At 37.0% G+C, this 23,237-nt stretch overlaps 1 protein-coding gene across 1 annotated transcript in view; it reads right to left on the reverse strand.

The window, feature by feature from the left end:
* Positions 1 to 1,529: 1,529 nt before the first annotated feature.
* Positions 1,530 to 23,237, reverse strand: part of mms19 (MMS19 homolog, cytosolic iron-sulfur assembly component) — a 50,642-nt gene continuing 28,934 nt past the window's right edge. The window contains exons 15-31 of the mRNA XM_079801652.1: positions 21,731 to 21,856; positions 20,452 to 20,533; positions 20,264 to 20,361; positions 19,908 to 20,027; positions 16,811 to 16,978; positions 16,646 to 16,730; positions 14,750 to 14,852; positions 14,540 to 14,614; positions 12,247 to 12,373; positions 10,043 to 10,149; positions 8,207 to 8,263; positions 7,937 to 8,123; positions 6,724 to 6,806; positions 6,484 to 6,648; positions 6,331 to 6,390; positions 2,089 to 2,189; positions 1,530 to 2,013 (exon numbers count right to left, since the gene is read on the reverse strand). Of these exons, the coding sequence (XP_079657778.1) occupies positions 1,983 to 2,013; positions 2,089 to 2,189; positions 6,331 to 6,390; positions 6,484 to 6,648; positions 6,724 to 6,806; positions 7,937 to 8,123; positions 8,207 to 8,263; positions 10,043 to 10,149; positions 12,247 to 12,373; positions 14,540 to 14,614; positions 14,750 to 14,852; positions 16,646 to 16,730; positions 16,811 to 16,978; positions 19,908 to 20,027; positions 20,264 to 20,361; positions 20,452 to 20,533; positions 21,731 to 21,856 (1,775 nt within the window). The 3' untranslated portion in view covers positions 1,530 to 1,982. The remainder of the gene's footprint in view (positions 2,014 to 2,088; positions 2,190 to 6,330; positions 6,391 to 6,483; positions 6,649 to 6,723; positions 6,807 to 7,936; positions 8,124 to 8,206; positions 8,264 to 10,042; positions 10,150 to 12,246; positions 12,374 to 14,539; positions 14,615 to 14,749; positions 14,853 to 16,645; positions 16,731 to 16,810; positions 16,979 to 19,907; positions 20,028 to 20,263; positions 20,362 to 20,451; positions 20,534 to 21,730; positions 21,857 to 23,237) is intronic.

Consider the following 23,237-nt stretch of genomic DNA (forward strand, 5'->3'; position numbering starts at 1 on the left):
CTGAGATTGACCGTTTCTCTGAGTGAAGTAGTCACTGAGGCACCAACTGACTTTTTTTGGGATGAGATTGGAGCTTTAGCTTTAATTTCTACATTTCCATAACTCTTTATTTCACACCGACATAATGAGTTGTTCTGCAGTAAACTGTTACTAACCCATACTGATCACACGGGAATGGCTCTACTTCGTGCTCCCAAATCATTGCAAAATGTCAGCGCCATATTCAGACATTGGCCTCACTTTTCCACAATGGAAGGAATTTCGTCCGTCTTTTTTACAGTCTATGTTCACATTAGATAATGCTTTACAATGAACTCTATTAGAGAGCTACATGGACATTTATTGTTCAATTAAATACCTTACTCACCTGTTGAGTAATAAACATTTCAAATCCCTCAGTTCTCGCTATCGCTGAAAAGCCAAGCCTATGTTGATTCTAGTTTTATTCCGAGTTCTCAGGTGATTCCACAGAGGTTTAGCGGCTCCATATCAACCTTGATTCTCGCTTGTTGACAACACATAAAAGTGGACGGAGCATTTTTTTGTTAATGGATGTGAGGAGACAAGCACAGGTGAGTGATGTATATACGCCCAAGAAAACCATCCAGCAGGTCAAAAATATAAACACACACACACACACTAAAAAAAAAAACGTTTTGGAAGTATGTATTGACTTATTTCAATATTGTTACTTTCGAACAAAATTACAGTGTACCGTTAATGTCAATTGCCCAAGTTTTAATTGTAAAAAATAAACAAATTTGGTAAATAAAAATTCACTTTACAATAAGGTCTCATTTATTAGTTAATGCATAAGCCAAACGGAACTAATCAAGAAATCTATGTTAATGTTAAACTATCAACAATTGTATTTTTTTAATGTTAGTTCAAAGTGCATTAACGTTGACATTTCATTTTAAAAATTGAAATATTAATACATTTTGTAGTATTGTCCATTGTTAATTAATGTTAGCTAATGTAGTGAACACGTGAAATCTTATTGTAAAGTTTTATTTTCATTTACATATTTTCATAATGTTCTCAGACTTCTGGATTCCCCAGAAACGCAAGCAAGCTGAAAACATTTCGGTGTGATTTGAGAAATCGGAACATTTTGTGATACCGTGTTGGTTTAACTTCCTCAAGCACACAGATTGGGTTCATATTATAGGGATAGTTCACCCAAAAGTGAAAATAAGCCCATGATTTAATCACCCTCAAGTCATTCGAGGTGTATATGACATTCTTCTTTTAGACGAATACAATCAGAGTTATATTAAAAAATGTCCTGGCTCTGCCAAGCTTTATAATGGCAGTGAATGGGAGCCCCAAATTTGAAGCCCGTAAAAGTGCTCCACACGGCTCTGGGGTTTTAATAAAGGCCTTTTCATACACAAACCCTTTAATCCCTTTCATCCTGTACAGATGAACTGGTGTGATCCGCAATAAAACAACCGTTCCTACCGGGATAGAGCACATTACCACAATTTACTTTTGACTTTTTCCTTTGCCCATTAATAACTAATCTACACATTTACAAAAAGTTTTATTGACAGGTTATATGACACTTAAATATCGTTTATATTCTTGGCATTAGTTTTAAATCAGTCTTGTGAAAATGGACAACCAACCAACCTTGTGGCTAATGAAACAGTTTAAAAATACTGACTTCAGGACAGTCGTATCAACAGCACATTCAAAGAGCAGTCTGGATCTAACATCCCTATATTAATGACACGGCGTGATTGGAGAAATGATGATGGCTTGTGTGTTTGATTTACTCTTGCCATCCGCTGTTGGAGGTCCAGCTGAAAAGAGCATCACTGGGGGTCGTGTTTAAGCAGTTCTTGCTGCTGAGAGTTTGTTCAGACATTGCGGTGGCCAGGCAGAACAACCTCATGCCACATCATAAAAAAGGGGATAAGGGAGTAAAATCAAAGGCTGTGAGCGGTGATCCATCTCGGTTCTGGGCACTCATCTGTTCATCTTCCACCTGGGCTTCCTATCAAAAACCTACGGATGAGAAAAGCAACATTAGATGGCGTCTGTGAGTGAAACCTGGAGGGCTTGAAGGGTCATCTGCCTCACCATTCCCCTCGAGCCGCCACGGCCTCCTTCCTCACCAGCCTCTTTCTGTCATCCAGAGGAACCGCAAGAGCTTTCAGGACTCGGGCACGGAAAGGCAGGACCTGAAACAGCAGCCAAATCTGTGATTTTAAAGGGGTGGTTGCATGCGATTTCACTTTTTTAACTTTAGTTAGTGTGTAGGGATCGACCGATATGGATTTTTTTAGTGCCGATACCGATTTTTTTTTCATCACCCTTAGCCGATGACAGATACGGGCTGCCGATTTTCTTGAGCCGATATTGCTTTTGCTCCCTCAATTTACATCATAAAAATGACACAATGATCATGATAATTTAAAATTTACAATTTAAAAAAGGAACATTTATTGAACTAAAAAAACTATATGTAACAAATAGTAAAAACAGGTGAGGTAGAACAAGAAAACAGAGTTCAGTGGTGAAAATAAATATTTAAGCATAAATAAAATAATTACACTATTGCACACATTATCAACAAGCAAGCAGCATAATAAAGTGCACACTGACTGTACTATACTTCATTTTAAAACTATTTACAACCTAGTCATTTAATGCTTACACTCTAAAAAATGCTAGGTAAAAAATAACCCAAGTTGGGTTGAATATGGACTAACCCAGCAATTGGGTTGTTTTGACCCAGCGGTTGGGTTAAATGTTTGCTTAAAACAACCCAATTGATGGGTTAGTCCATTTTCAACCCAACTTGGGTTATTTTTAACTCAGCATTTTTTAGAGTGTAGGTGCACTTAACTTAATCTCTTGTAGAGCAACACCAGCAGTAATTCAGGAAAAAATCTCCCAATGCTGAAACTTCAGTCTTTCGACCTTTTACCATCGTGTCAATTCGCAATTGATTTTGATTCATATGCGCGAGGGAGGCAGAGCAAGACAGTTTGAAGACGATGAGAGCTGCCTGTGGATGCCTGTCTGTAAATAATGCAGGGAAAAAAATATCGGCGAATCGCAAATATCGGCTCGATATATCGGTCTAACACTATTAGTGTGTAATGTTGCTGCTTGAGCATAAACAGTATCTGCAAAGTTACAGCGCTGAAAGTTCAATGCAAACTGAGATATTGTCTTTTAAAGTTATGGCAGTTTATTGCCTACAAAAACGGTCGGTTTAGACTACAAGCTTCTTCCCGGGTTGGTGACATCATAAACACCTGCTATTAACAAACACTGCCCCCGCGAACACGCAACAAAGTGGGCGAGGCCATGTCGCCGTCATTACGAAAGAGAGAGAGCTGTTGCAGAACTACAAACTACATTTGGCCATCTAACCAATCTAAGACCATTGCGTTTTTCGGAGGGATGGGCTTCACAGAAGCAGGAAGCAAACCAGCCGTTCAAAGGACAGTGGAGACAGCGGTGTGGAATAAAGGTCAAATATACGAAAAATATATGGCGTTTAAAAAAAAATAAAGAAGTATTAAGACATGTTATACTGCGCCCCATAAACACAACCGAGCCTAGAAAAAAAACCACGGAACCACCCCTTTAACATGATGTATTCTTGACCTTATTGAGCATCTGAGCTTGTTATTCTGAAGAAGAAATAATCAACTTTTCCTCAGGGCTACAAATTCTCAGCAGAAGTGCAATATAAGGACGACGTTTCAGGAGAAAAGCTTAAATGTTTGGGATCAGTATGAGATTAAGACTTTTATTCATCAAAGATGCATTAAATTGATCAAAAGTGCCAATAAAAGCATTTATAATGTAACATTCTATTTTATGAAATTAATACTATTCTTTTGAGACTTTTATTCATCAAAGAATCCCCCAAAACACGAAACTGTTTTCAACACTGATAATACATCAGAAATGTTTCTTGAGCAGTAAATCAGCATATTTTAAGTGTTAATATTTTACAATATTACACTTTTCTGTATTCTGATCAAAATGCTGCCTTGTTGAGCAAAAGAAGAAAAAAAATAGTACAAAATCTTGCTGATCCCAAACACTTGAATGGTTTATTATATATTTATATTATTATCCAAAATTGGATATATTATCCAAACAATTGTGAATTCCAGGCCTGAAAAAATTAATTAGTCAAAATCATGTTAACTAACTATATATTTGAATGGTAGTGAACATGTGAAAGAAAAATTATATGTATATACACCAATCAGGCATAACAATATGACCACTGACAGGTGAAGTAAATAACACTGATGATCTCATTCATCACCTGTTAGTGGGTGGGATATATTAGGCAGCAAGTGAACATTTGTCCTCAAAGTTGATGTGTTGAAATAGCTTTCAATTATACTGTAATGATGAATGTCTATCATTAATGTTCAAAAAAGTCATTTTCATAGAGACATCAGTAGGAGTTTTAGCATCAGTGATATACTATTACAAAAGATATTTAAAATATACTGTCTTTAAGTTTTTTCTACATTCATTTGGAGAGTAACTGAAATTATTACAATATAAAAATTAGGGGTGTAACAATATATCGTGATATAAAAATGTGACGATATGCATGTATCGTTGATGGAAACGATATATTCGCGATATAGAGTTGTTTTATCCAAGACTCAACTTGCTGTAGTCGGCCTTTTTATAAGGTATAATTCACCCAAACACAAATTTACAAATGTATAGTGTAAATATCAGTAATGATATTATTTAAGAAACCTGAGGGATTTCTGTCCCTCCATTTAAAGTCCATTTCTCTCAAACTTAAAAGATCCAAAAAATGTCATAAATAACAAATCGAGTGGTCCAATTCAAATCTTCTGAAGAGACAATGGCTTTATATGATGAATATATTTAACACGACGCGCATACTGTAGTAAACACGGACGTTATTGTATTCGTGTAGTGCATTAATAGCGGGAGAAGCGGTACATAGCGAGCACCGTTTTTTTTTTTTTCATTTAAAAAAAATGAAAGTTTTCAGAGTTTCAGTGACATTATTACATTCAACAACTATACATAATGTTGAATATAATGTATAATAATGCAATGAGGGAATATTTGTGGGTCCTGATAATAATACACTAATAATAATAATAATAACATTATTTTTATAATAATAAAAAAAACGTTATTTTGGCTTAAAATATCGGATACATATAATATCGTGAGTTCAGTATCACAATTTATATCGAATCGTGACACGAGTGTATCGTTACACCCCTAATATGAATATTAAAAACGCTTAAATCACGATTAATTACGGAAAAAAAAATGTGTGATTAATTTTGATTGACACTAATATCAAAATAAAAGTAAAAATGTGTGTATATATTTATATTAGTAATTTTTTTCAGGTCTGGAAAAATCACAATTTAAATTTTTGGACAATATAATATGATATAATTAATACAATATTGTTTAACTGTAATGATTAATATATATTTTTTAAATCAAGTCAAATACAATGATCAGCTAGGCTGGATGCCAGCCGAACTTAGCCCCGCCCACAACATTTGAGGTCGGCATTTCCGTCTGGACTTGATCCGTTGTGGAGCAACTATGCCCGAACAGAAGCTGTTCGGACCAATCAAATGGTCAGGGCGGGCTTTAGACGATGATGGACAGATGATAAACAGTAACGTAATCATCCACGTCACCAAAGAGCGCTTAGGTTGAATTCATTCTAATCCTAAACGGAGAACTTGTTCGTATATGCATTCACCTTTACTATTTCTCTCAGAAATGATGATCGTGTTGGTAAGTAAACTCCTGTGTATCCTTAAATTCTTTTTTACAACACTGGCAAACATCGTTTATACTTACTTCTTCCAGCGCGCGTGCACAGGGTTGCCAAGTTTTCACAACAAAACCCGCCCAATTGCTACTCAAAACTAGCCCAAAACAAGCCCAATAGCTTTCCGGGGGGGTTCTCCGGAAAAAAAGGCGTTTGGGGGGTAAAATATGTGTTTTTTTGGCAGGGCTGCCTGGGTTTCTGGATCTAAATATCACATAATTGGGGTCGCTTCAACCCGTGGACATGGAAAAACAGCCCGCGGTTTTGGCAACACTGTGTGCAGTTGAGTTCTGTTGACATTTGACTAACATTATGCGTCGCTCCGTTGCTCTGATTGGTTGTAGGTCTATCCAATTGAGATCTTTCCTGCTTCGGTTGAAACACGCCCCATAAATCACAGCCCAACGGAGCAGAATCAGACTCATATTCTGACTAGAACTGAGTATGACAACGTCAGGCTAATGATCAGCATCAATTAGCACTAAAACATCTCTTACCATATGTTCAGGCAGGCGAGAGAGAGCATGAACACAGCGGAGAGATGCAGTTCTCACTTTCTGTCAGAGTGAAGAAAAAGTCAAAATTAGGCAATCGCTGTCAGATTGACTAGAATCGCATGCAAACGCTCGGTGTACTGTGAAGTGCTGTACCATATCAGGGCTGGTGGTGAGGGCCAGCATGCGGGAGAACAGCGCCTCCAGCTGGTTGTTGAGGGCGGCTGGGGGTTCCAGCAGCACCGGCTGAAGGCAGGACAGAGTGGAAAGCTGAACCGCCTGATCCGGACACGACAGCGCTTCCAGCAGGAGCGGCAACAGCTGTGGAGAACAGCACAGGACACTTAACACAATGCATAACAGAAAAAATACATTCATCTGGGCAAATTCACTCACCGCAGGAAGCTCTGTGAGCTGGACTTCTCTGGGGAGGTTATTGACAATGTGTGACAGGGCTTTCAGATAACAAGACTTCTTCTCTGTGGACAAAACACAGTTTACACTAACGGTCAAACGTTTGTGATTATTACGATTATTTGAAAGAAGTCTCTTCTGCTCATCAAGGCTGCATTTATTTGATTCAAATTAAAGCAATATTGTGAAATAATATTACAATTTAAAATGGTTTTCTTTGTAAATATATGTTAAAAAGTAATTTATTCCTGAATTTATCATCATTACTCCAGTCTTCAGTGTCACATGATCCTTCAGAAATCATTCTAACATGATGATTTGATCATTTGCCTTCAATTATTAATAATGGCTTTAAAAAAAAAATTTTTTTGTAGAAATCATGATACATTAAAGTTAAAACTTTTTTAGTTTTTTCTTAGCTAAAAACACTTAGTTCTTTCAAAAATATGTGCTCACTAATGTATATTTACTTCTTTCAAGTAATAAAGTATTCTCGTAAGTTTATAATATGCCATTGAAAATACATACGGGTGAGGGGTTCGAATGCGGGTCGCCATGTTGCCCCTCCATCTTGAAAGTACATCAGCCAAAGAGGGACATACCCGTAAATTCAAGCTTCGCCTTTGGCGTTTTAACACTTGATGGCACCGTGTCGAATGTGGACGAGGTCGAACTGGAAGTTCATGTTAATCTTGGACTAAATCGGCCACCGTAGGAGTTAAAACGAAATCGGAATTGAGAGGAAAAGAAACTAATATTCACTGGATGGTCATATACCTTTTCACCACTAGATGGGGGAAAATATTACAATATTCAGGAAAAGCATTTTTAAAACAAATATTAATCATTATAACAAATGTCTTTACTGTCACTTTTGATCAATTTAATGCATCCTTTCTGAATGAAAGTATTAATTTATTATTCTTTTATCAACATTGATAATGATCATAAATGTTTCTTGACTGGAGTAATGATGCTGAAAATTCAGCTTTGATCACAGGAATAAATTATATTTTAATATATATTCACATAGAAAGTTATTTTAGATTGCAATAATATGTCACAATCATTCTGTTTTTACTGTATTTGTGAACAAATAATTGTAGCCTTGCTGAGCATTAGAAACTCTCAAAAATGTTGAGCAGTAGTTGAGCAGTAGTAGAGTGGTTAAGACAGGAAGTGGTAATCGAGGTACCCTGCTCTGCTGAGTTGAAGCCTTCAACAAGTTTGCTTGAGTTTTCAGCAAAAAAGCGCTGTCTGTACATGATGCGCACATCGGCGTGGCAACTGCGATTCAGCACATCTGGCGAATCGCTCATGAGGATCCAGAAACCGTCGGCCGCCTGAGATCCTAACTCCGGGTCACTCAACAGAGCAAAGAGCTGAAAGCAGAGGACAGAGAGACCACTCAAACACTGAACCTCTGAAAATGACGGGGGAAAAAACCTGAAGAAAAAAACCCTACCTTGTCAGTCAGGGCTGTTGATAGCGGATGGTACCGTAAGAGGAGGGCTTTGGCCACCTACACAAAAAAAAGGTGTTTGAAAAAACTCATTGGTTCTTGTGCATCAAACAAGCATGTGTTTGCCATATATTACTTGTGAATATATGTGTTCATCAGTGTTCATATGTGAATAGAAGCCTAAATGTAACTCTTGTGTGACCTTGGGGACATTTTTGTCTTTTTCAGTTTAGTTTTTTTAATAATTTTGCCTGTGTTAATGCCAACTGCATACATTTTGGTGCAGGTGTGTATTTTTTTTATAGGAATTTCACTATTTTACCCCTGTTTCCTTTAAAGGGTTAGTTCACCCAAAAATGAAAATTCTGCCATTAATGACTTTCCCTCATGTCGTTCGACACCCGTAAGAGCTTTGTTCATCTTCAGACACAAATAAAGATATTTTAGTTGAAATACGATGGCTCAGAAAGGTCTCCATTGACAGCGATGACATTTCCTCTCTCAAGACCCATAAAAGCTACTAAAGACGTCGTTACAAAGTCCATCTCACTACAGTGGTTCTACAATAACTTTATGAAGCAGCAAAAAAAATGCAAGTCCTCCTCTTCATATTTACGAATGATGTTTGATGTACAGAACAATCAATGTAGAATTTAACAGCTTAGATAGATTTCCTCTGCTGGTAAACGAAGCTCCTCGCTTCCGGGTCATGTGTACGAAAGCCGGCTCTACGTCATATTCTCGAGCACATGTCGTGGTGCTTCATGAGTTCATGTCAAAGGCCCAGGCGGAAGACAAGAACTTGTTGAATAAAGTCGTTATTTAGATTTTATTTTGAGCACAAAAACTCTTCTCGTCGCTTCAAAAAATTATTGTAGAACCACTGTAGTGAGATGGACTTTGTAACGACGTCTTTAGTAGCTTTTATGGGTCTTGAGAGTGTAAAACACATTGCTGCCATTGCGGATTTCAACAAAAATATCTTCATTTCTGTTCCGAAGATGAACGGAGGTCTTACGGGTGTCGAACAACATGAGGGTGAGTAATTAATGACAGAATTTTCATTTTTGAGTGAACTAACCCTTTAATAAATCTATTTTGCACTAGGTACACAAAAGTGTACAAGTGACAAAAATGTCCCCATTAAAACTGCAATATTTAAATCACAGGGCCATTTAACTATAAAATGACGCAATCTTTGTTAATAGGCTTTCATTCTGTTGGCAAAGCTTCAAAATTAATCAAATTAAAAAAATTTACCAGATGGTGCCATTTTTCCAAGTAAATACTCACTTTATTCCTGTTTTCTGCTTGTGCATATTATAGATCCCATTAGATAAATTATGCAGCTATAACTGTGTGGATGTCAGAGTGTGGTTTGTATGCATATAAAAAAAAAATGGTGTGCGCAAATCATAAATCCACCCACTGTGTGCACCAGTGGAGTTTTGCTGGCATCTAATGGGGGAAAGTTGGCACTGCGCCCAAACAAATTCTGACTGAAAGCTAATTTTTTGAGATATCAACCCTTAAATTTGGAACAGCTTTTTTTTTGATTTATGGCTTTGATTTTCTAGCAGTTTTAGAGTTGTTTCATAAAATATATATTTTATATAAAATAATTTCATAAGCTTAAACCTCTAACTTTTTTTTTGTTTCACTTTTTAAACTTTTGCCAAGTAAAAGGAGACCAAACTTAAGTCTGTGCTCCCAAGATTAAATTTTTAATGAATTTTTTTGACATGGACATTATTGTCCTATATGGACCTATGTGTAACTTGTTTTAATTGACGCATAAGGGTTAATCTGTTAAATTGAATCCCTTGATTTGGTCATTACCCAGAGCAGCAGTGTGAACGCTTGTGTTCGCTGGGAAGAGGAAACGTTCTCCAGCTCTACACTGATCCTCTTTAACACTCTCTCCAGCACTGCGTCAAGAGCTTCACCTGAACACACACACACACACACACACACACACACACAACATACGTGATTTGCAGATCAGGTAAATCAACTCCAGAGCTCAAATTACTCAGTCATTATTCCAGTGACCTACATCAATAGAAAACACTCTTCCATTAGGTCAGTGGTTCCTTACCTTTTTCTGACGGGCCCACTTTTGTAGAGAAAATATATTTTCAAGCCCCCCCACCCCACCTACATACACCCACATAAACACTCTCAGGCCCTGTTTACACCTGGTATTAAGAAGCGTTTTGGTCGACCGGATCAAAAGTAAACGAGAGAGACACATTTACACCTGGTGTTTTAATCCGTCTCTTTTGTCCACTTTCACCCACGTCTGTCCTGATTTCTTCAAGGGGAGGGATGGGTATCGAGAACCGGTTCCAAATCGGCCAGTGATCCGATAAGAAACGCGCATTTCCATTCCGCTTATCGGTTACTGTGTGCGCATTTTATTGTGATTTTTAACCATTTGAGCGCAAAGACGCCCTCACCTTTTCTGTGCTGCAGACACACATGCACAGAACGGCTTCTCATAGTGAATGAATAGTGCACGATAATGAACAGAGTTCTCTTCCTTGTCTTTTTGCACAGCACGCGAATGGACAAATACACACAAAAATGTCAAAATACTCTCGTAAACGCAGTCGGTTATGCCAGTGACGGCAGATTTTCTTGATGCCATCTCTATGATAACGTTAATCAAACAACAAAAGACGAGAAAACTCACTTGCTGTTCTATATTTGTAATGTATAGCCTATATTTTTATCAATGAAGTGCAGTGTTATTTTACATGATTCATTTCTTACCGACCTGGAAATGTTTATTTCAATCCTATCTTTGTTCAATTGTATTTATTTGTGCAATTGCCAATTTTTTTCTTTTTTTAATTACTGAGTGTTTACTTTTCTTTAATAATGCTTGAAATTTATATTAGGCTTTTTTTTTTTTGCTATGGTATTTTTAAACCATAGGCAAAAGTTGCTAGCCTGTTGATTTTTGTTCATGGTATTCAGCCTCAATGAAATGCTTTGCAATAATAGCCTAATAATAAATGTGAATGATATCTACGTTTTTTTTTTACCCTATTGGAATCTGAATTAGGAATCGATACGAAGAACCGGAATCGTTAAAATTCAAACGATTCCAAACTATCAATGGGTGGGTAAATTTATGTTTATTTTCACCGAATTTTCTATCTGATGGACAAAATAAGCTCATGCAATTTACATATAAACGAGACCAGAGATGATGGAAAAACACACGGAGAGCAGCAGCTTTCGTTTCTGCTCTGACAGCCGCAAGACAAACGCTGTGAGTGTGTGTTAGAAATCAGGAATGGTGAGAGAACATGTGTTTGATACGTTTACGTTTTTCATCTTTAAACCAAACTTGGGTATTTAGCCGACAAAGTTTAAATCCCGTCTGGCTAGTGCACATCCCATAATGTTCACTCATTAGGTCAGTAGGAGGAGAGTAGGCGGTCTTTTGTGGATGTTAGAATATAGTCGACCACATGAGCGTTTACACTGCGCGTTTTCCACTACCTCTTGGAAGTGGTCGAAAGTGGACAATCTCAAAGCGGTTTAAACCTGTATTTGGCGTCGTCCACTTGTGAAACACCCAATACCAGTTGTAAACAGGGCCTCAGACAATCCTATAGGATTTATTTGAAACATTTTAATTAATACACTACTACAAACTCTCAACGGCCTTTTCTTTGTGTTCGTGATGTGGCGTCTTAACTTGATCGCCTTCATATTACACACTGTGGTCTCTCTTCATTACCCACAGTTGTACTGGTGAATCCGAGAGCGAGATATGCCTCGTCACATTTTCTTCTTCTCTTAAGATTGTCTACTCTTTTGAGGCTTAAAGCAGTTTTAATATCAATCATGTCCTGCAGTTCAACAACCGTGGACTGCATTTTACAACATTCACTTATTCGACTGATTTGGATGTTAAGTTTGGCTTAGGGAGGAACAAAAGCCGAAGAAGCCGAAATCGTGAACAGCCCTAGGTCATGTAGAGCAAAATTCAGTGCATGTGATTTAGGAAGAAGATCAAACTGTATTACCTGCCGGCCTCTTGTTGACCAAGCCTGCGAAGCATTTTGCAGCAAACGTGTAGGAGAACAGATGTGAACACGTACAGACCAGATCCTCCAACTGGACCAGAAGCCTGTCAATCTCAGGAATATCCACCTGTTGTGTAATTGATGAAATTAAGATCTTTTACAATAGTTACATCATCCGACATGAAGAGTCCCATAAATGCGGTTTCTCAAATTGTGTTAAAAATATTATTTTTGGTTCAGCCAATGTGCAAATGGAGTCCTAAGTGCAGGGAGCTTCCAAAAACTTGTAATGAGAAACACTTATAAACCTGCTGTTGCTTTAAGAGTTTCCTGTGGTTTTCCATTTCAAATAAAGCTTGTTTGAATGTGAGAAATGCATATCGGTATATAATTATTAGTCATCGCTAAATAATCATGAAAAAAAATATGTTTCCCACAAATTAGAAACCAATTTGTGGTGGCGGGCAGTTGAGGGGTATTTGGGGTTGGTGATTGGCACAAATATCGATTTCGATCTTGATTCAGTATCAATTCATATGCATATAGCCTACTGTACATATAAGGAAAAATAAGTTTGCCTTTTTAGCACTATTTTAAACTTTTCTTGGGTTAAATTATATTTGCTTGCATTCATTAATGTTCACTTGTGTGTGCTTATATAAGTATCATTAAAAATATTAGGATGCAAGTTAACGTTTTAAAATGTCACATTTAAAGAAATCTAGTGTTTGATCATGTCTAAATATGTATTCAAATGCAAAACCTAAAAAATAAGTAAGCAGTTATAATATGCAATACTTTTTTGAGCAACTAGATACATGTATATTTATTAAAGAGCCATACAGGCACCTATAGTGGGTAAACCATGGCATTACAAATTAAATATACTATTTTTCCAGCCACAAAAAGGACTCTAATTTGCTTCTTTGCATTGGAATTCTCTATTTTAACCTTAATTACTACACTAATTGTAATATAAATAAGAAAAAATTATTAATTATTGCACAAATAGAACTTAGTACCAAAAGATCTTCTTAAAATATTCAATAAATATTACTGAACTAAAATATAGAAAAAAATTTTAATTGAAAAATAGTCTGACATGTTTTAAATAGCGTAAAAAAAAAGAAAAGAATAACGACACGCAATATGTGGCGGCCAGTGTTGATTCTGTGATTCTGTGTATAATGTGCTATGTGCCGTTCACCATGTAGAAATTAGTAAATGTGTGAACAGCTGACCGATTTCAGCTGCAGCATCTATTTATAGTGTAGGGGATGGACGCTTCAGATTCTAGAGAGCATTTGATTGGACAGGAGATTTGATGAGTAGGTGAAGTCTGCGATGATGTCATCAAAATCTGAGATTCATTTTAACGGAAGTGAGAGACTAAGTTTTGAATGCTTATATCTCCTAAATGCAAATTTTGTCATTGTTTTGGAACACACCAGCTTATTCATAACCTTAAAGCTACACTATGTAACTTTTCCGTCCAGTAGAGGTCGCCAGTTCAAAACAAAGGCGTAGTTTGATGACGCCACGTTTGAGCGCAGAATCTTGGGACATGTGGTCTTCACCTCACAGCCGGTGGAAAACAGTCAGGATAGGACTCGGGCAGAAATCATGTTGATGGATGCGATTATTAACATTACTGTAGTGAAGCAGAGCAGGACCGAGTGTTGTGGAGCTGAGCAAGCCCGCAGGAGCGATTGAAGAGCGGGACTGTTATTATGGCATAGTCGCCGGCGGGACTTTTATTATGACACGGCTGCCGGCGCCACTTCCTCTTTTCCAGTCATGAGTCTGAGGTAACCCAACTCTGTTTATCGTATTAGATATATCTAAGTGTGTTGAAAAGGAAGTTATGACGTTCGCTCGGCGGCTGCTATGACACTTGTTCACACTGCAGTGAGAGTAAAGTGTTTCACTGAATAAAACCGAGGGTGACGCAGATATGACGCAATCGACAGGCGACGCCCTCACACGCATAGCTCACACGTCCCGGTTCCTCGGTTAAAATAGCAATTTCTCACGATTTACAAATAGTTGGAAACATTTGGGATATTCTAAGTACTCAACTGAACAAAATATATAACACTGGCCTAGTGGTTTCTGGATATTTTACTGCAAAAATCCTACATAGTTCACCTTTAAGGCTAACATAATCATACTAAAAGCTAAAAAACGATTGCATTTTAAAACATTATTTATTTATTTTTTAATCAGAAACTCTGTTGAAAACCTCTGTACTCAATGAATAATCAGAGGAGAGCAAGATAAGAGTTTAACTTACGCTGCGTGGAAGAGAGCAAACACAGGCCATCAGCAGACACACCAACTGAGACGGACCCTGAGACTCTGTCTGGCTCTGTGGGAGAACATTGAGTAGATACTGATGATTCGAGAGGCATTAGACCACAATTGAGCTCATATTGAAGTTGAGCTCAGTTTATCTGGATTAGCAAATCTAAACCTGACTGTTGAGTGATTGATCTTGTCATACCTGGAGCAATTGGATTTGGGAAGGGAAGGCATTCTCTGGCAGAAAGGACACATCTCCATCCAGGAACAGAGAAACAGCCTGGGCGGCCATGCGGGACGCTGATCTATAAGAAAACAATAAGGCTTCTATTCGAAAATGTGTATATTTTTAATAAGGGCTGGGCTATTCACATTGATTCATCCGTTTTAATCTTTTAATCTAAATAAAGATTTCCTGGTGTATGTTTATTACATCTAATAAAGTTACTTTTGGTCTGAAATAAAGTCTCTGCTTTCGACCTCATAAACGTGGTTTTGTGGCTCTTTAATGTTGCGTGACGAATTGCAATAGTCGCCTCAATTCAAGCGGTGAACTGATCATCTCTTTTCTACTAGTTACAGCACCAAATAAACATGAATGAACATCAGAAGCAATGTTGAAAGATACAGTACAACTTCCTGAAACGTATCATGTCTCATGTAATCGCTCAATCTGTGTTTCACAGATATAAACAACGTCACAAAATGTTACATTTACCTCAGGAAAGCCATATAATGTCCATGAACTTAATTGTTAGCTAGAAAAATTAACTCTATTGAAGAGCATTTAGCTAAATGTAAGCACTATATATATTCATTATATGTTTACTCAACCTTTAAATTATGTCTTCATTATTTAATGCATGTTTGAATTAATCAATCATGAAAACAGTTATGACAGTCACCATTAAAATGTTTATATTTCAACAACTATTTGGAGAATTAGAAACATAATTATCATTAAAAAGTTTATCAAAACGAACTTGAGCAGTTTAAAAAAAAATGTATCACTCATATTTGCTATTAATTTTAACCTTTGATATTAATGTACCAACTAGGGGTTCTCTAAACGTGTGTTTACAGCATTAGTTGAGACATATTTTGAGAAATATTGATGTAATGTACCTGATATTGAAATGAATCAAAACTAAATTGGTATAGACTAGGACTGCACGATATTGGAAAAAAACTTACATTGCGATATATATATTGCGATATAAAAAAAAAAATCACCAGATGATTTGAATAGCTCTATTTGAAAATAATTAATCATTTTAGAATAATCGGGCTGATTTTGTAAGAGAGTGAATCTGCATAGAAAATAATAAACAATTGAAATAAACAGTGCTTTATGTTTTTCAGGTAAATCTTACACTATTCAGGTACAGAAAATGAATAATCAAATGTAAAATAATGTCACAATATAAATGAAATATAACTAATATAATTAATTAATACAATTTATGTTTGTTAAAGCTACAAATGTCATTTTCTCTTTCTCTTTTGTTGTTTAACCACCATTGGTGACACAAACAGCTGTGGGTACATTAGGCTGCTGTCCCTTTAAGACAGATGCAAGGATTTAATATAAATGACACATATTGTTGACACATAACCCACTGTGTTTACGGGGATATTCACAGAGACAGCATTTTGAATGAATTAAGCTCAAAAGAAAGAACTGAATTCGGCGTTCACGTGCTGTCTGTGCGGCTCTGTGTGCGCTTGATGCCTGACTCGACTTAACTCATGCAAATGATAAACTTTCTCTCTATGAGGGTCAAACCTTGCAATTAATCCGCAAATGACATGCGTTCTGAACCGGGGAGCAGCTGGCCCGTGCGGATCACAGATCAACAACGATCCCTATATTTGACATCGCACATCTGGTGATGTGATTATCGCGGATGTGCATATCGCGATATCGATGCTAAAACAATATATTGTGTATCCCTAGTACAGCTTGTAATCAGAATCAAAACTATTCTTGAAATTGTCAATACCCAGCCCTAATTTTCAGTACACATCTGAAAGTCAAATCAGTCACATAATATAATATATAATTATATATAATTGTGTTTTGTTCGCCTGGACTCACTCTGATTGTAACGCAGCACAGGCTGTGCTGATGACTGGAACTAAAGCAGACAGAACAGCTTCATCTGTCAGTGGACTACTGTGACCTGTTGAACAAACACACAGTTACATCTACAAGTAGCACAAACACTTACACACACACCAGAAAACAGTGACAAACACTGACCAGAGTCTCTACTCTGCAGCGCTGCCTGTAAGGCCAGTCCTAGAAGTCGTGGAATGATGTTGTTGTGGAAGAATTGTCCAATCTCCTCGGTGTCACGTGCGTGCGCTGCTATCCGCTGCAAACTGATGCATACAGCGGTCACGTCCTCCACGGAGAAACTACAGCTACCTGAAAGATGAACAACATGTGTCTGCATTATATCAGTATATTAGGTACCGTTTTTCACTGTAAAGCTGCTTTGAAACAATCTGTATACAGGGTTCCTACACAATTTTCATTTCAAAATTCCACTTTTCCAGACTCGAATTTCCAGACTTCCTACAGATTTTCCCGACCATATTTAACTTGTTCTGATAAAATGTTTTCAAATTCAACTGCTAACAAGTGTTACATTCTAAAGATTTAGTATTGCCGTTTTTGCCTTTTATTAGGATAGGAAAGTAGCTAGACAGGAAGTAAGGTGGGAGAGAGAGGGGGGCGGGATTGGGAAAAGTCCATGAGGCAGGACTCGAACTCGGGTCTCCCGAAGCACAACAGCACTACATGGCGACGCACTTACCCACAATGCTATCGGCACCGACAAGTCTGTTACACTCTGAGTCAGAACCTCTATGTAGGCAATCTAATATTTAGAAATCCTATATTAAAATATTGCCTTTTGTGACCTTAACGATCAAAATGCTAAATCAGTCACAATTTTTTTAAAGGGTTATTAATTTACCCAAACATTTCATTTCTATCATAATTTACTTACCCTCATGTCATTCTAAACTAATAAGACTTTTGTTAATCTTGGAAATCTTGGACACATGAAGATATTTAAAGGATTAGTTCACCTCAAAATGAAAATGTCCTAATCATTTACCCACCCCAATGCCTTCCAAAATGGCAACCAACTCAGTTGGTTGCTGAAAAACTTAATTTATCTTTCACTGAAGAAAGTAAGGCATGGATATCTTGGATGGCATTGAGGTGAGTAAATGATTAGGACATTTTCATTTTGGGGTGAACAAGTCCTTTAATAAAGGGACTGAAATTTCTCAGATTTAAAATATTAAAAATGTTAATATAATGAAGTCTTATGGTTTTGAAAGACATGGGGGTGAATAAATTACACATTTTCATTTTGGGTGTACTATTCCTTTAAGAACTCCACCATCGACTCTGTTTTATCCTCAAACCCTCAAACCCAAACCCTTTATTTATTATAAATAAAGGACTTTGTATCAGAATCAAATAATTAATACATAAGGTCCAAGAAACTGTGCTATACTGCCAAATGTGTTGACCAATCAGCAACCAGCACAACCAGATTTATAATATTTATTTACTACTTCCACTAATCTGTTCCGCTAGTTTCATAATAAAATTGAAATATACCAAAAAGAAACATTTTGTTTTGCACTGTTGCTCATCTGTCAATCGAACTAAAATGTTAAAAGCGATATGGCTTAGTGCACTTAATAAATCACAATATGCTACGATATATTATTATAGTCTGACCTCTGTGTGTTTCAGAGTGAAGCATCACAAAATGTCTTTACTTACAAGCGAGCAGTTCACGATCCAGGGTTTTTAGGAATTCACCACTTTATTTTCAGAGTTGTGTAATCTCTAACATTTGGTGGACGGATGTTTAAAGCATTTTACTAGAGTTGTAATAAGCATTTGTATGCCTACTGTTATAGAAACTTAAAATTCCTGCAGTTTTTGCCAAAATAAAAGCACCGGGGTTTAACTCTTGCAATTGGTGGTTGATTATAATTTAACTTTTTTTAACTTTAGTGAGTGTGTAATGTTGTGTTTGAGCATAAACAACATCTGCAAAGTTACGACGCTCAAAGCTCAAATCAAAGGGAGATATTTTCTTTTACAGAAATCTCTTTTTAAGGACTACAACAAACGGCTGGTAAGGACTACAACAAGCTTCTTCACGGGTTAGTGACATTACTAACCCTAAAATGTACATAAACCCGCCTTCGGGAACATGTTGAGAAGAGCAAGAGTTGTTGTAGTCGAGCACATTTGGGAGTCGCTCAAGCTGTCAAGCTGCGATACTGTACGAGCACAAATGCAATAGCATGTCATAAAGCAAGATGAAATCATGAGTTATAACTGTAATTAAACTAAACTATCCCTGTTCTCTCTTCATCAGCAGATATTCTCTGGCTCATCTCACAACAGTTCCCACACCAGCGCTTTATAGATTATCACGACAGAATATAATAATCAATGACTGACGATAGTTAACCCATAAATTCATCAACTATCCCGTCTCGTTCTACATGTTGTCTCTTCTTCTTGAGTCTCTCCATCATTGTCCGTCTCCGGTTTGAACATAAAAGGCTGAACAGTTTTTGACATTTTCAGTGTGTGTGTCTGCGTGAGGTAATCGGAGCTGCTAACACGAGCTCTTGAAGCTCCGCCCTCTTCTAGAAAGGGGGTGGGGAGCAGCTGCTCATTTGCATTTAAAGGGACACACAAAAACTGTGTGTTTTTGCTCACCATCAAAAAGTGACCATTTTTACATGCTATAAAAAATGATCAGTGGGGTTTTTTGAGCTAAAACTACACATACACACTCTGGGGACATGGGAGACTTATTTTACATTTTATAAAAAAGGGGCATTATTGGACCCCTTTTTTGTTTATCTTCCAAACGCAAATTAAGATATTTTTAATGAAACCTGAGAGATTTCAGTCCCTCCATTTTAAGTCAATAAAACTTGAAAGATACTAAAAAAGGTCATAAAGGCATCAAAAAAAATATTTGAGTGGTTTAATCGTTTACCATAAGGTGAACATTGTCCTAATTCAACAACAGTAGATCATAAGCAATACCTCGGCATAAATGTGTGGAATTCATTGATTGGGACGCGCTCTGAAACCGAACGAGCGCTTACAAGTAAATCATAACCTTTTGAAGATTAATAATCACACTAAGCCACATCGTGATTCCTGTTTTTTAACTTTTTAAGACTTTTCTAATACCAGATAATTAATTACATTTTATGGGCTTAAATTTGATACAACCGAAATTAAGACTTGCAGGGACCCTGATAATTTCTGAAAAATGATTATGAGAATGAATGTGTACCTGTGTGGGCTGAAGCCAGCACCTGTAACAGAACGGGGGTGCTTTCCTGCACAACACTGAGCTGAGACGACACAGACGCTACAGCCGTCACACACCGCTGACGTACAACTGCGTTAGACTCTGTAGAGAAAAGTAGTCCCACATTACCTGATAAACTGCCATGGATGTTGTTTGTGTGTGTGTGTGTGTGTGTGTGTGTGTGTGTGTGTGTGTGTGTGTGTGTGTGTGTGTGTGTGTGTGTGTGTGTGTGTGTGTGTGTGTGTGTGTGTGTGTGTGTGTGTGTGTGTGTGTGTGTGTGTGTGTGTGTGTGTGTGTGTGTGTGTGTGTGTGTGTGTGTTACGAACGCTAGACCTCACCTGATAGGATCTCTTCCTTGAGCCGAGGAATCATCCTGGAGATGAAGGCTTTGGGATGCAGATGAGCCAGAGAGCCTGAACACTCCACTACAGCCAAACTGAGAGACACAAATGTCAGTGCGGGAAAAGCTTTAGGACGTACACATTAAAGACATCCTCTCCCATGATCTCTCGTGTGTGATAACTACCTCACTTGAGTATCTTCTTCCTCCAGAATGAGTCTGGTCAAATGATCAACAGCTCTCTCAACATCTGTCGGAGCCAACAAGGCTAGAGGAGCAAAACAAAAGTGACGCAACACAAACCATGAGCATGTTATCGTTTGACCGTCCACATTCATTCAGTGTTCAGAAACTTGGCCTACCCAGCAGTTATTTATATAATATTATAGTTTTTATTTTATTTTTATTGCGGCCTTATGTCCCACATAGGACAAAGAGGATTAGATAAGTGTAGTTTTATTAATATTGTGAATTAGCTTTTATTTTTATATTTTCAGTTTTAATTTTAATTTAATATTAAGTAATTTTTATGTGCTTTTGCCATTTTTTTTTTATATTACAATTTAGGTTTATTTTAGTTCAGTTTTTGTTTTATTTCCAGTTCAGTAGCTATTTTTACAGTAAATAAATTCAGTTTTTCAATTTATATTTAAAATGATTTGTCAAGACAAAATTTCACATTTTTATTTCATTATTCATCTAATTTTTATATTTTATTTCAGCTTCATTTTTTTATGGGGAAAAAAACAAGTTTTAGTTAACAATAATAATCCTGCTACCCAGTCATGGACTAGTTATAAGGATGACGTAGAATAGATCATTTATTCTGTTTTTTAAAGGTTGTTTTTAACAACTGGGAACTATTTGCAGAATGAAAATGACCACTTCATAAGCACTGTAACTTGGAAGAGAAGTGGTTACTCAATCATAACAAAGGTCATTGACATTTAGATGACTTAAAAATACAGTACATAAAACTACATTGTTTAATTTTAGTGCAAGAAAGAAACATAGGTGGATTCATTTTTCTATAAAATACATAAATACAATGAATAAAAATGCTTACCAACGCTGCATTTGATTAAAAAAACAGTAAAAACCATACTATTGTGAAATATTACAATCTAAAATAATGTGAATATATTGTAAAATGTAATTTATTCCTGTGATCAAAGCTGAATTTTCAGCATCATTACTCCAGTCTTTAGTGTCACATGATCCTTCAGAAATCATTCTAATATGAGGATTTGCTGCTCAGAAACATTTATGATTATTATCAATGTTGAAAACTGTTGAATATTTTTTATGGAAACCATGATTAATTTATTTCTTTACAGGATTCTTTGATGAATAGAAAGTTCAAAAGATCTTTATAACGGTCTTTACGGTCACTTTTGATTAATTCAATGCATCCTTGCTGAACAAAAGCACTAATGTCTTTCAGAAATGTTGTGTATCCACTCACAGGGCTGCTGTCCCAGTGCAGAAAGCACACGTGTGGCGGTGACCTGTAGACCAGCACTAGACTCCGTCAGCGCAGAAAACACCACGCTACACAAAGACTGCTGAAACGCAACCAATACACTCTCCTCTGTGTACATGCAGGAGACAGAGAGAAATGCATCAACACAGCATATTAAAGAAATATTTAAAATGTGTTATAGTAGAGTTTTAGGGCCCTATTTTAACGATCTGAGCGCATGGTCTGAAGCTCACGGCGCAGGTGCACTTATGTAGCGATCACACCTGACACAAATAATTTGCGCTATTCGCGCGAAGTTGGACGCTTGAACATTTTGAGTTTACTCGCTTCATTCACGCGTGTCTTTCACTTCACAACAGATGTGAATTCGCGTCATGGGAGGAGCTTCTGCCAGCCGTCTTTTTTGTTCAAATGCTACTGTTAATGTGTGACAAAACGTATTTAAGACTTTTTCAGTCGATAATGTAGTTGTTTAAAGCCCAAATCTGTGGTTTATTTATAAAGAGAGTGCCTATTTTAACATTTTATCTGCCGTTTTCGGAGTTGTGAGCTCCAGTGGATCAGGTGTCTGGAGCTATAATTCGTCTTGTGTAAATGTAACGGGCGATCTTTGCTCTCATGGATCTATAATTTGTTCCCTGGCAAATCGTTTAGGCTGAGGGCAAAGTGAAGTTTCTTTACTTTTTTATTTTTAGGCTATTTAACTTAACATTACCGTTGTAGCCGACTAGCACTGACTTTGAATGTTTGACTGAATTGTTTGCTTTATTTCATGTATAGCTTATTATAGCTTTTACTTATACTTTTGTATTATTGATCATACATAAACTTGCATTTAACAAAAAGAGACTGGGTTGTGTTTCATGTCATTTAATGTTATCACAGTGATAATCATATGCATACTCGTCTGAACCAGATATTAATATACAGATTTTCTCCTCATTGTTGTCACTACTAGAGCAAGCCCCTGATTGGTTAACGTGGCGCGTTACCATATCCGCCAAAGTTCTGATTTTTCAACTCGGGCGATTCGCACCGCCTCATTCGCGCAAATCGCACCGCAAATCAAATCGATCATTCTGAAACATGCAACGACTTTCCATTATGACATGTAGGCATTTTTATCTTTATGTACAAAATAATAATCTTTTACATTGTAATCCTTTTTATTTTTTTAATATTTAGTATGTTTGTGTGCTGCTGTGCGTCCTTGTGTGTGTATTAAACAGAGTGTATGGGCACCGCATATGGGTGCATATTACTAACACAGCCTTAAAATAACACAAAAAATACTGAACTATTGACTTAAGAGCGTTTTCAGTTCCTCACAATAGCAACGCGCCAACAATGCTCCCGAACACACCTGGTTTTAAGACCCACATGCCCATGGGCCAACAGATGGGCACGAGTGCATTTGATATTTAAACAACATGGTGCAGGACGTGAAAATGATAACTGCGTCGGGCTAAAACAAGCAAAAAACACTTGC

The sequence above is a fragment of the Gobio gobio genome (assembly GCF_949357685.1).
Source record: "Gobio gobio genome assembly, chromosome: 20".
Lineage (NCBI taxonomy): Eukaryota > Metazoa > Chordata > Actinopteri > Cypriniformes > Gobionidae > Gobio > Gobio gobio.